Below are 13,572 nucleotides of genomic sequence, written 5' to 3' on the forward strand. Positions count from 1 at the left end.
CTTTTCTCCACAGGACTTCTGCAGTCCCTGTGATTTTGTTTGCCCCATTCATGGCACTGTGGACACCACTGGCTGGAGTCTGTATCATACACTAATACAATCAATGAACTTTACACTTTGAAAGTGGGAATACTTGCATATTTCATAGTCCCCTTAACTATTCATGGTACTAAAATTCTGAGTTTTTATTTTTCTTTAATATTCCATGTTCTTTCACAAACTTATTTTCTGTAATTCTTAGGTAAAATTTTTAAACAAGTTAGAAAATGGAAATACTAACAGACTATTAAAAAAGTAATATCTGAAAATTTTTCTGTGACTTAGATGCCAAATGTTGATTCTACTATTTACAGAAATATTCTTTTACTAAGTCTAGTGTTTTATCATTAGACCTAGTAACATTTATTTTTCCTAAAATATTATTTTCAAATAAAGTTCATTGATTTTGTTTAATATTATTTATTTATCATTTTAAAATTTATACTCTATGTTTTTAAAGGGTATAAGGTAGATTATAACTTTTAATTATTCTACATGTAATATAACAATATATGAAAATAAACAAGTGAGAATTTTGAGTAAAAAAGGGTATACAAGTGGGGAAAGTAAAATCAATAAGTAAAAGTTAACATACATGTGACTTTGAGATTCTGTAGACTAGGTAACAATGAACCTAACGTGTCGAGCACCCAAACGTGAAAGGCCATCATATGATTCAAAATGCTCATAAAGGAAAATATTATGCAGTTTTCTTAAAATTAGATAATAAAAAGTCCTGGCTGGTGTAGCTCAGTGGATTGAGCCCGGGCCTGTGAACCACACAATCGCGGTTCGATTCCCAGTCAGGGCACATGCCTGGGTTGCGGGCCAGATCCCCAACAGGGGACTCACGGGAGGCAAACATACATTGATATTTCTCTCCCTCTCTCCTTCCCTTCCCCTCGAAAGATAAATAAATAAAACCTTTAAAAAATTAGATAATAAAAATGGTTTGCCATATTCTCACAGGTCTACGTTATTATTATAAATTACCTAGTTAAAAAAATGTATTTTAAAGTATTATATCATTGCTTTAAAATTATTATAAAAAACAAACCTCCAGAGCAAGCAAATTAATTAACTTACAGTGATTTGGTTTTAGTCATTCGAATTTTGGTGACAGAATGTGTTGCTTATAATGAGACAGTTTACTACTTGTCGACGATCACTCTGGTTCTGAGTGAGGAGAGCCCCCACACAGAGAACCAAGGGCACGGAGGTCACGCTTCCCACACTTACTTAAGCTCCTGAGAATTAGCAGCCATGAGGGATTTAAGAGTCTTATCTGCTAAAGGGCATCCAGAGACACTGAAAAGGGATAAGAAAAACAAAAAAACAATACATACAACACTGACACATACAAATCTGACTTAAATGGCATCCAAGTCTGTGAACATACGTTAAATTTACTGGTGACTGGGGATTGGGAGAAAAATAACTAAGTTTGAATCTGGCTTTGTCACTCTAGCAAGTCTGGGCTAACGAGCCCCTCAATTGTTATGGTAGACTTGGGTTTGCTGTTTATCAAATGAAGGGCTTTAACCCACTGAGACTCCCCAATTCTAGAATTTAGTGATAGAATCATTACTGACTAGTAGTTCATTTCCATTGCATCACCAAAGGATAGTGGCTTAAAGGTTTAAATCAGCACCCAAAGGGAAAACAATCACATCAGTGCAGAAGGTAAGTGGAAAGGTTAGACACAGCCTCTGTCACTGTTTAACCTTTCTAACACCTTGACTTTGTTACATGCCCAGGGCTGAGGATGCCACATCCACAGGGTGAATGGCCAACTCCAGTCACTCTGTTGTCTTACCTTAGTTTCATTTGAGTCCTAAAGCTAGACCCAACCAAAAGCCTGACAAAACTCCAACTTTGTGATCTGGGATACAAGACCAGAAACCATTTTAAACCAAAATAATAATTTCTGTACTACGTACAAGAAAAGACTAAAATTTTAACTTAGCTTTATTTCTGAAAAACAAAAGAAACCCAAAACCCAACCAACTAAATCTCCAATTCCTAGTCCAGATACCTTTCAGAATGGGCAAGAATAAATATTTAAATTAGAACAAGATAAAATCCTGACTGCACCCCAGGTTACTAGGTACCTGCGATGGGATGCATAGTTTCCTGTGACATGGCCACTTCCATCACATCCTGGTGTTGGACAGCTGGGTCAACAACAACAAGTAAAATGTAATTAGAGTCAAATACATTTTATGGATTCATTTGTTCTGTCTGACTTGCCACAAGGTAGCTTCTCATTTCAAGGTCAGCTAACACAGTATAGGACATGTAGAAGCTCCTGAACCAAAGATTTATGTTACATAAGAATGAGTATACTAATTAAATAAAAAAATTGAAAAAAAAAAAAGAATGAGTATACTAAAAGAAAACTGGCATGATCTTATTAACTCTCAGCACCACATCTAATTTCTGATTCAAATAATGTAGGAAAGTGATGTTAAAATGCATGCTGTAGTGATCTTGTGAGACAATAATCAATGGCATTTTATTTCTTCAAAAATGTGTTATTATAATAAATATTATAAGCCCATGGATTATGATAGTGGCTCTTAGTAATACCATCACTAATTATATAACAGATTTCAGACAGGAATTTTTGTTAGTTTTTAAAGAGACAGGCAACATAGTAACTTCATGAACATTTTAGAGAGCATCTGAAAAATAAGAAAAATGTAAACTGACATTTTAGATGAGAATATTTCTGACAGGAAGAAGTTTAGTTAAAAAGCTTGTGATCAGTTTCATTCAAATCTTGAACCCAATAAAGACAATTGCTAATGGGCAATTAACCTAAGCAATAGGCTGTCAGGGCACCTGTCAAAGCTCAGAGTCTGTCTGTGCACTTTATTTCAGAAGCTGGTCACATTCTGTGCGTCTTCTGAGTGTTTTTAAAGTAAGCTAACAGGATTGTTATTCTGCACAGTTTTACATCCAGAGTTAATAAGTTCCAAAGTATTTCAGTCATTTATTTTCCTTTGATGGGGCTCAAACGTTGTTAATTTGGAGTAAGCAGATTGACCTCAGCCTACTCAGCGCTATTTGTGGTGCTGTTAATAGTCAGAGGAAGAATCTACGTCATCCATGCTTCTGTTTTTTCTGATATCCTGCCTAAAGTGAAGGCTTACCCACGTGTGCAGAATGCACAATTAATCCTTTTCAAGGGACATTTAGGGGGAGATCAACAACATTCAAGATTTTCTGAAATGTCACCTAGGTTTTTTTTTCCTGTGAGCTATCTTCCAATCATATTCAGGTAACCTAAAAAAACTGTAAGAGTTAGAACATTTCCATCTCTCAGAGAGAAGTTTGATTTTTCAGGGCTCGATCCAGAAAGAATGATCTAACTCTTAACCCATCGCTTTCCTAGATGGGATGTCAGAAGGGAAAGTGTGGAAGCTATACACATATGTAAACAAGTAAAGAAAAAATGAACAATAATTAACATTTGTGCAGAGCTATCTTGCAAGTGTCATTCACCAACCAAATAGAAAAATAATCTTTTTCTGAATATTATACAAATGGAATGGAATATCAGAGGGTGGGAGATACCTTGCAATTGTCTATGAATTCTCACTTTGTAAACACATCGCCACCTAGTGTTCAAGACAGCATTGCAGTTACTTTATTTTATTTATTTCCATTTTGAAAGTACTACTATTAATACAGCCAGGAAAGGTAAAGAAGTGCTAATCATTTTTACACCAGTCAGCTATAAATTACTTAGTAAATATAATAATAATAAAGTGTATGCTTAATTATCTACTGATTCATTTTTTATGTTTTGTGGTATAAAGAGGTCAAGCAATAAAGCAAGAATTGGGGGTGATGTTGTACTGGGAAAAGGTTCTGTTTCTGATTCTGAGAGATGGCTTTAATTACAAATCTCCAGTGAAAAATCTTACACGATAACATTTGCCAATATGCTGAGAAGGTTTGCAAGTGAAAATATCAAAATTCGAGAAGGGAAATTAGGTAGTTTAAGGACATTTAAACTTTAAGCAAATTTATGCTTATCAACATCAAAAAATCCAATTTCAGCTGAACAGTTTTTAGAAAGTAATTAAGGTACATTTGTTCATGTGTTAGAAACATAAAACATAAGAAGGAGAAGGTGAAACTCTAAAGTAGTGAGACTTTCACAAAATCAGCATGTCAACACAGATACGTGTAAGTGGTTTCTAGCCACTGAAGCACTCACCTGTCTATAAAATGAGGTGAGAAACATGAAAGCTCTAGAGTGTTAATTTTCTAAGAATTCCTAAATATATTCTCAAAATTGTTCAAAACTTTTTAGAATCCTTCCTCATTTGTATTTCCATTTGTACCAGTAAGAGTTACCCAGTACAAAATAAGCACACTGATTTTTTTCTGTCCCAAATAGTAATGTAGGTTAGTTGTAATCCTGCATACTACATTTACTTTGGAATGATTCTGATAATTTCCAAAAATCTACCTTAAAAGGGAAAATTTTTATTTTTCAAGATATTCAAAGTAATTTGCGGAAACAAAATCCACAACTCTGTCTGGTCGAAAGCAGTTGAGATGTGCTCCCTAATTCTGAGCCCCTATCCATGTAGTTAGGGAAATAAGGCAGCACAGTAAATATGTACCAACAGGGAGAACATGGAAGATAACAAAACGGACAAAAGAAGATCACCCTTGTCTTCAGGGAGTCTCCATTCTAGTGGGGGAGGCAGACTCCCCCACTAGACAAAAGAGAATCAGGTGAAGCAAAATGTATACGTATGTTAGCTAGTAATAAGTGCTAAAGGAAAAAATGTGGAAACGGGGGCATCAGGGCTGGGGTGGGGACTACAGTAGCCGTGAATACCGCTCAGCTGAGTGACAGTTGAGATAAGAGCTGAGGGAGGGGGAAAGGGCATGCAAAGGTCTGTGGGAAGAGCATTCTTGGCAGAGGAACCAGGAACTGTAAGGTCCTGAGGCTTTAGGGGAAAGGCAGAGAGAAGAGGGTAGCTGGCGGTTGGGGAGGGCCCTGGGGGAAGGGGAGAGCTCATTGCCCATGTGAGCTTTTAGAAATGAGTCCAGTGCTCACATCACTGCTGGTGTTGCCAGCCTGGGAGTCCTCAGTGTAGTGATGGTTCAGACCCTGAGAACCTGGAGGAGTGAGTGTAGATAGGGAAGAGAAGAGGTTCCAGGACTGAGCTCAGAGACAAATTCCCATCTTTAGAGGTTGCTCAGGAGTCTATGAAGGGGTAACAGGAGAGGTGGGAAAAAAGTCCAGATGTGATGTCCTACAAGCTCAGTGTAGAAAGCGGATTAGGGAGTGGAAGTGATCAGCTTGATCAAATCCTGCTGCATCAAGTAGGACAGAGAGGGCCAAGAACCAACACCCACATGGGGGTTCCCCAGAGAACTTAAGATGGTTTTGGTGGAGCAATGAGTGAAAACCTGTCTGGGAAAGATCTAGGAGACAAAATAAGTCGCAGAGTAGCAACAGTCTGCTTGAGGAGTTTTGCTGTAAAAGGAAGGGGAGACGGTAGGTTGGGTTGTAGCTGACCCACCAGAGGGTTTAAAATAACTTTTATTGGAAAAATCTAAACATTTTTTATGCAGGATACAGAAGAGAGAGTGGTGACAATGGGACCTAAGTGGAAGCTTTACTCTTTGCTAGGAACCTTCAGAAATTGGCAGCTTTAAATATACTTGGGTATGAGTATACTTTAATATTTAATTGTTTAAACAGGGAAAATATTTCTTGCATTTTGCCCACTCACTCACTGACATAAAACATAACCCACCCAGAATGACATATGCGCGGTGGATATAAATGGGAAAATGCTAAGATTCCTGCCTCATCTTTGCCTGAATTGCCTTCCTCCCCTCTGCCCTTTGCCCCCTCCCCACTAATTTAGTCCTTTCTAACTCTACCTCCACTGGGCAATGGCTGGGAATCTCAAAGCTCGGGTGCAGAAGGAACTCAAGAAGGCCTCCTGTCCTGGCAATGGCCCAGATAAACTCACATCCACAAGGAAGTTGTATGATATGTGATTTAGAATCACACTCTAAAATCCTAGCAACCAACAGTCAGAGCTTCAGGGTTAATACAATAAGCATGTGTGAGCTGGGCTAAGTCCATAGACTTAGTTGTCACTGCTGCAGTAATTTGGGGGCGTCACCTGCACTGTACCCACACACACACCTCTCTGACTTCTTTTCCTGCCTCTGCATGCCACCTAATGGCTGGCCTCCATTATTTTATGAGACTCTTTTCAAAAGATTTGTCCAACCTTTTCCAATTTAACCTCTTTGTACTTCTGTGGCATCTGATAATATCAAATACCCAGTTTTAGAATTTTCTCAGCATTTAGCTCTCATGACAATTATTCCCTTAGCTCTCTTCTAAGTAAACTCATTTCGGTATTCCTTTTCTCCTCCCAGGTCCCAGCAGAATGTGTCCTCCAGTTCTGTGCTAACCATTCTGTCCTTTTCCTTCTACACTTTCTCCCTCAACATGTCATCTGAATCTCCACATCAACATTTTAGATGATCTTCCTGACTACACACAGTCCCCAAGTGCATCCAGTCTCAGCATAGTTCTGCACACTGTTGTTCCAAAATACTATATAACAAGGTGTTTTCTGCTCAAACACCTTGTGGCTTGCTCAGGTAAAACCTGCCACCAGGCCACTTTCCTCAGGGCTGTGACCCTGCTGGAGTGTGTGCCTGCCCACTCCCCTCACCAGGTTCAGCTGGCCCTCAGGGCTCAGCTCAGGGCCTTCTGCTCCACAAGCCCAGTCCTGCTCAGTGTCCTGACCCTCTGTTTCAGAACTTGGTGGCAGTTTTAACCAGTGCTTACTGCCATTAGGTGCCCTGGTCTTTAAATTCTTCTGAATCACAGAACCCTTTGAGGACGTGATGAACAACATGAACTCTCTTACCCAAATAGCAATCTGCTTTAAGTTCGAAAAGGTTTATATACACCTGAAGGCCTGACTTGGATCCTCTAAAGTCAGTGGATTTCAGAGTAAGAATTGATGAAAACATAAACATTTCTAATTGCTTTATAATCAATTAGACTTTTAATTCTCAATATAAGACCATGTCAAGTACACTTTTTTCCATAGCCTTCTTAGTTCTGCATATAAGTTTAGGTATATATAGGACATTTAACTACCAAATGGTTGAAATTGCCCTAAAACATTCCTAAAGTCAACTATGTAAGCCAAGGTATTATTATTCAAAATTATGACCTTGAGTCTTATTTCCAGAGTCTCACAGAATATGCCATTTTCAATCACTTACGTGATTAGTTCTTTTTTGAGATCTCTTGCATGGAGCTTGGGTTTAGGGCTTGGTATGGAGGCCTCTCCAAGAAACTTCTTTTCCTCTAAATTTTCTGAAGAGTTCACTGGGTCTTTCTGGAGGAAAAAAAATGAAAACAAAAACACAGAAGCACAGAAGGCATTGTGAATCCTGGCAAGGCAGCTGTATTTGAAGATGTATATCAGTGTCAAATATGAGTTTTGGCTTAAACTCAGCTGAAGTTCCTCACAGGATTTGTACATAAAATAAATAATGTGTATAAGGCTATATCCCAATTGTTTTGTACATTTATCCTCAGTGAAAAATGGGAAATTATAATTCATGCAGATACCTTTAAAAATTTAATGCTTTGGCAAACATCTAACTACAAGGGCATTTATAGAGTCCAGTAATTAATATTTCAACATAGTTCAGGCTTTGTTACATAATGAATATTTCCTAAAGACCATGTGACTAGTTCTTTATATATCCAGGAATCATTAGTAAAACAGAAGATATATTGCAAAAATAATGATGAAAATTTGAAATGGAAAAAGAAGTAAATTTAACAGAATGTTCCTTCTAATATGTAAATAATTAAGATTTAAATTATTTGTTTGAATATATAATAACTGAGTTCATAGTATTTGGGCATTTAGTTAGATTTTTCTAATAACTGCTTTAATTCTTACATCCCTTTTTAGTTTTGCTCATTTACTTTTTTGCACTAAATTGGTTGGCTTTTACTTATTGGATGGAATTTCTTGTTGGATTATCACCAATTTTCATGTCCTTCTTTGAATCTTAAACCGATTTTGATTTTGTAAGAAAGTCTCACTAATATTTTCAAAATATTTATTTACCACCTGATATATTATATTACAGAAAACTAATGATGGTTTTTCTCAAGCACATAATTAGTTTATCATTTAGTTTATATCTGGTAAATACAATACTTTCTGGATTTAATATTAAATTCAGACTAATTGATGCAGAAAACTATATTCTAATTCTCAAAGTAGTGATTTAAATAAAGTGATAAAACTATTTCAAATTTTTAAGGCAAATTTTATTAAAATCAAGTGAATACAAAAGTACAATGAAAAAAATATAATTTAAATAACCTGTGTCTGCATTCAAAGACAAAGGAAAAACAAAATCTCTGAATTTTTCTTTTTTTTGGTAATAATAAATTTAATTATATTTTTAACATCAATATTATTCTCATTTTCTTTTTTAAAAATTTTTAAAGTTTATTTAATTATTTTTCAAGTACAGTTTTCTGTCTATTACTCCCATCTCATCCCACCCCCCATGCTCCCCTCTCCCTCCCATTTCCACCCTTCTCAGTTGTTGTCAGATTAATAAATAATACTAGACCTTGATCTCAGTTATAAAGGCAAGTGCATTCTCTTTCACTAATTACTTGTATAACAATTCAATCAATTATTTACACAAGACCATACAGTGTAACTATATTGGTAAAATATTTTAAGTAAGATTATCTTCAGACCAAATTAATAAAATCTGTTTTGGCACAATTTTTTTCTTTATATTATTTACAGTGCTAAGTTCCCTATTTCATTAACACATATTTGAAAATGGTAGCAGATAACAAATGCCATTTAAAAATAAAGAGAAATGGGTATGCAATAATACTCGCCTACTAAAATACAAAGAGAAGTGCTATTTTAGTGGCTGTTTCCATGGAATCTGAAGCAAAATAGATGAATGATGCTTATACTTTTGAAGTTTTACAGTATGAATGCCTAAAGTGAAGCAATTCCTAATTACAAGACTCATTGAAAGCTAATGATATAACCCTCCATTCCATTTAGTGTTATCTGGATTCAGCCTAGCTAGTATTTTCTATTATTTATGCTCACAAATTGTCTTGGTTTTTGAAAAGTAGATAAAAATGCTAAGTCCAGTATTAAGTCCCAATGTGAAATAGTCTTTGTTTTTCTGTTTAGATGTTGAATTTTTCACAAAAAATGGAATAAAGTAAAAAGAAGCAGTTTATTATTTTTTTATAAAGAAATTGAAAACCAAGTATCTCTAAGAAGACATGTAAATTTAGAAACAAATATGTAAAGGTCATCTGTTGTCTGCTGCTGAAACTGTACATTATAGAAAGTGAGAGAATGAGAGATTTTGAAAGAAATAGGTTATGAGAGTTTGTTATTTGACTAAAATGAATACAAAATAATAATCCAGAATATGTATCATTTAATTTGATATTGTAATGTGTAGTGATTTCTAACAAGACTATTTTATTGGCTATGACTTTTTAAGTATTTTTTAACTTCTTTTAAAAACTATGGACTCTTATGCATGGAATTGCATTATAAAATAATTGCTCAGCATACTGCCCCTAAAACACTTGTAGAGAGCATAGGTATTAAAATACAGATGACCATCACTAAGAAAATTCTTAATTTTTTATAGCAGCATTTTATATTGGATAAATTCTTAAAGACTTAGTAAAAAATAAGCTAATATCATTTATAAGATTTTTTCAAAATATAAAATACCATTAAATATTATTCAAATTATTATTTTCAAAAGTATTATTTTGAAAAAAATTATCCTATGGGTATGTAAGACACAACGTGGCCTGTATGTGTGTTTTTAGAGAGTATGTGGGTTCAGTGAAATTCCTCCAATGTACAGATGGAAGTTTATATTGATTTCAGTAAAGACCAGAACATAATGGTAACATGAATAACAGATAATAGCATCTGGCACTTTTAACATTTTAAGCCCTGAAATCTTTGGAGAACTGACAGTTGAATGAAACTGACAGCCCTAGTTATTTCTCAGTACTTTCCTTTTGAGATATTTTGAGTTCTTTCCAGATTCAGGATTTTTTTTAGGGGGCATCTGGACAGGCTATTTTACTGAGAGAGACAGACAATATTTTCTGAAAATTACCACCAAAATTAAGCAACTGTTGTGCATATGAACTAGATAACAATGAATTAGAAATAATGGTTGTGTGTATACATGTATATGTGTCAATTTCTGGTTGTGTGTATGCATGTATATGTGTCGCGTGGGTGGGAGTGGGGAGGTGTTGGGGGTGGCAATGGGAAGGATGGGGATATGGGAGCAGAAACAGGACACAAGCCAGTCTTCAGTACATCACCTGGGCCATGAGCAGTGACCCAGTGAAGCTCATTGGAAATGACAAACATGGATAAGTCCCTTTAACTTGTATGGTCACATCTTGCAGATCTGGATCTTGCTATTCTGAGAGGTACTGTAGTTCACTGTTGCCTTCACTAACCTTGCCATATACAGTTTCTTCATTATTCTCTTTTTAAAATTTTCTTTCTATTTTTTAACATTCTGTAGTTGTCTCCATTTTTGGTATATATTTTTTTCTGTTTCTCTTTATTTTCTCTCTTCTTTTTCTTTGCTATAGGGAAGCCCAGGTTCATTAACTTCTCCATGACCCAGGACCAACAACTGTACCTCCTTGAGCCTCAACTTTCTCCTCTAAAATTTTTGATAATAATCTTGCTCATCTTTATTTTTACTAAACATGGTATGCCTCTGATAACTTTGCCATGAGGACACTGAATGCAATCTACTCTTTCAAAATAATACCTATCAAATATCATACTTCTCATTCTCAAGATTCAGAGCAGGATGTAAAATATACTATCTATTAGTTAATTGCTTTAGCATGGATGAAGAAATAAAGAACAAAAGGCAAGAAAAACGTCCTCTGGAGTTACAATGATCCAGAAGCACTTGTGTCCATTCCCATTCCCCACAGAATGGACACAGCTCACCCATGTCTGATGACTGTGGTGATAAGCATGAAGCTTAAAAAGTGTTGTGTCAACTCAGACCTCAGGCAGAACTTTGACTCTAAGAACTCGCTCCAAATTAGCATCTCCAAATTCATTTTTTCTTATTCTTAGTGACACTGAATTTCCACATACCTTCTAAATTCTAGCTTTTAGATTATTTACCATATTTTGCCATGTATAATGTGAACCCATGTTTTTGGCCCAAATGTTCTGGAAAAAATATTTCATTTTCATTTTTTAATTCAATTTTTATTTATTTATATTTAGATACTTGTTTTTGTATTATAAAAGAATTTTAGCATTTAACATAATATGGTACAAGAAATTTTATGTAACAAATAATACAAAACAAAGGAACAGATACAGGGTATTTCAGGTACTATCCATGTATAATACACATCCTCATTTTTACTCTCAAATATTTGGGCAAAATAGTGTGCATTATACACAACAAAATATGGTAGGCTGCAACTGTACCAGTGAAAGTCTGTACTATCAAACCTGAAGTAAGTAAACCATTCTGAAAAGAGCAGAAATCTAATCTAAATAAGTCCATTCCCTCCACCACAAATTTTCCAGAAAATAAAACATGGTTATAGATAGATAAGAATATACTTCTGTTAAATCCATAAAGCTGCCAAGGAGAATCCCCAGGCTTTTGGGAATTATGCAAAAGTGAGATTGGAAAGATAAAATACTTGTTATGTAGACCTCATTTCTGACTGTGATAGGAAGTGTGGCCAAGGGGGTCCCTGACATATGAAATACACAAAATGGGAGGAGTTTCTCAGAATACAAAGGGTAAAATGTTGACCTTATTGCTGGGGGCACAGAATTATAACTGGGGTCAAACAACACAACACCCACTTGTCCAAAGTTTGCTTCATTATGACACAGAACTACACTCATATGTCTGACCACACTTTGACTACGGCCTACATACCCGGGAACCAGCACCAGAGGGGCCCAATTTGCTTGTGGGAAGCCACAGAGGGGACAGAAATCTGAGAGAGGGCGGAGCAGAGCAAAGCGCCATTTTTTTCCCTCTCTGACCCTGCCCCCACATACAGTGTCACAACCCAGTGCCTGAGTCGCCTGTCCCTGGTGAACACCTAAGGCTCTGCCCCTCATATATAACAGGTGCGAACAGACTAAAACATTATGACTTAAGAACAGCTCAAAGCCCCAGAGCCTATAATTCTAAGTGACCAAGAAATAGCCAATCTTTCAGATGCACAGTTCAAAATACTGGTGATCAGGATGCTCACAGAACTGGTTGAGTTTAGCCACAAATTAGAGGAACATATGAAGGCTAAACTACTTGAAATGAAGGGAAATGCACAGGAAACCAATAGTGATGGAAAGGAAACTGGGACTCAAATCAAGGGAGTGGACCAGAAGGAAGAAAGAAACAACCAAACAGAAAAGAAGGAAGAAACGAGAACTCAAAAAAATGAGAACAGGCTTAGGAACCTCCAGGACATCTTTAAACGTTCCAACATCTGAATTATAGGGGTGCCAGAAGGGGAAGAGGAACAGCCATGAGTGGAAAACTTATTTGAACAAATAATAAAGGAGAACTTCCCCAGTCTGGCAAAGGAAATAGACTTCCAGGAAATCCAGGAAGCTCAGAGAGTCCCAAAGAAGTTGGACCCAAGAAGGAACACACCAAGGCACATCATAATTACATTAGCCAAGATGAAAATGAAGGAGAGAATCCTAGAAGCAGCAAGAGATAAGGGGACAGTCACCTACAAAGGAGTTCCTATCAGACTGTCAGCAGATTTCTCAAAAGATTCCTTACAGGCAAGAAGGGGCTGGGAAGAAGTATTCCAAGTCATGAAATCCAAAGACCTACATCCAAGACTGCTCTATCCAGCAAAGCTTTCATTTAGAATGGAAGGACAAATAAAGTGCTTCTCAGATAAGGTCAAGTTCAAGGAGTTCATCATCACCAAGCTCTTATTATATGAAATGTTAATGGAACTTATCTAAGAAAAAGAAGATAAAAAATATGAACAGTGAAATGACAGCAAACTCACAGTTATTAACAACCACACCTAAAACAAAAGCAAACTAAGAGGACAGCTAGATTGGGAGTGGAACCATAGAAATGGGGATCACATGGAGGGTTAGCAACAGGGGAGTGGGAGGAGGAGAAGGGGGGAGAAGGTAAAGAGAATAAGTAGCATAGGTGGTAGGTAGAAAATAGACAGGGGGAGGGCAGGAATACTATGGGAAGTGCAGAATCTAAAGAACTTGTGACACATGGACATGAACGAAAGGGGTAGAATGGTGGGGGAGGGGTGTGCAAGGTGGAGGGGAGTGAAGGGGGGAATGGGACAGCTGTAATGGTATAATCAATAAAATATATTTAAAAAAATAAAACATAGTCACAAGGATGAGGACAGAAAGCTTA

The 13,572-nt window shown here is 36.4% G+C and overlaps 1 protein-coding gene across 2 annotated transcripts in view; it reads right to left on the reverse strand.

Annotated features, from left to right (window-relative positions):
* The window catches only part of ST18 (ST18 C2H2C-type zinc finger transcription factor), a 157,640-nt gene that overhangs the window by 21,723 nt on the left and 122,345 nt on the right, over window positions 1–13,572 (reverse strand). For both annotated transcript variants that reach the window (XM_037038670.1, XM_037038669.1), the window contains exons 16-18: window positions 7,333–7,448; window positions 2,151–2,213; window positions 1,279–1,347 (exon numbers count right to left, since the gene is read on the reverse strand). In XM_037038670.1, coding sequence (XP_036894565.1) covers window positions 1,279–1,347; window positions 2,151–2,213; window positions 7,333–7,448 — 248 coding nt within the window. The remainder of the gene's footprint in view (window positions 1–1,278; window positions 1,348–2,150; window positions 2,214–7,332; window positions 7,449–13,572) is intronic.

The sequence above is a fragment of the Sturnira hondurensis genome, unplaced genomic scaffold, assembly GCF_014824575.4.
Source record: "Sturnira hondurensis isolate 20B ecotype Veracruz unplaced genomic scaffold, ASM1482457v3 Scaffold0024805, whole genome shotgun sequence".
NCBI lineage: Eukaryota > Metazoa > Chordata > Mammalia > Chiroptera > Phyllostomidae > Sturnira > Sturnira hondurensis.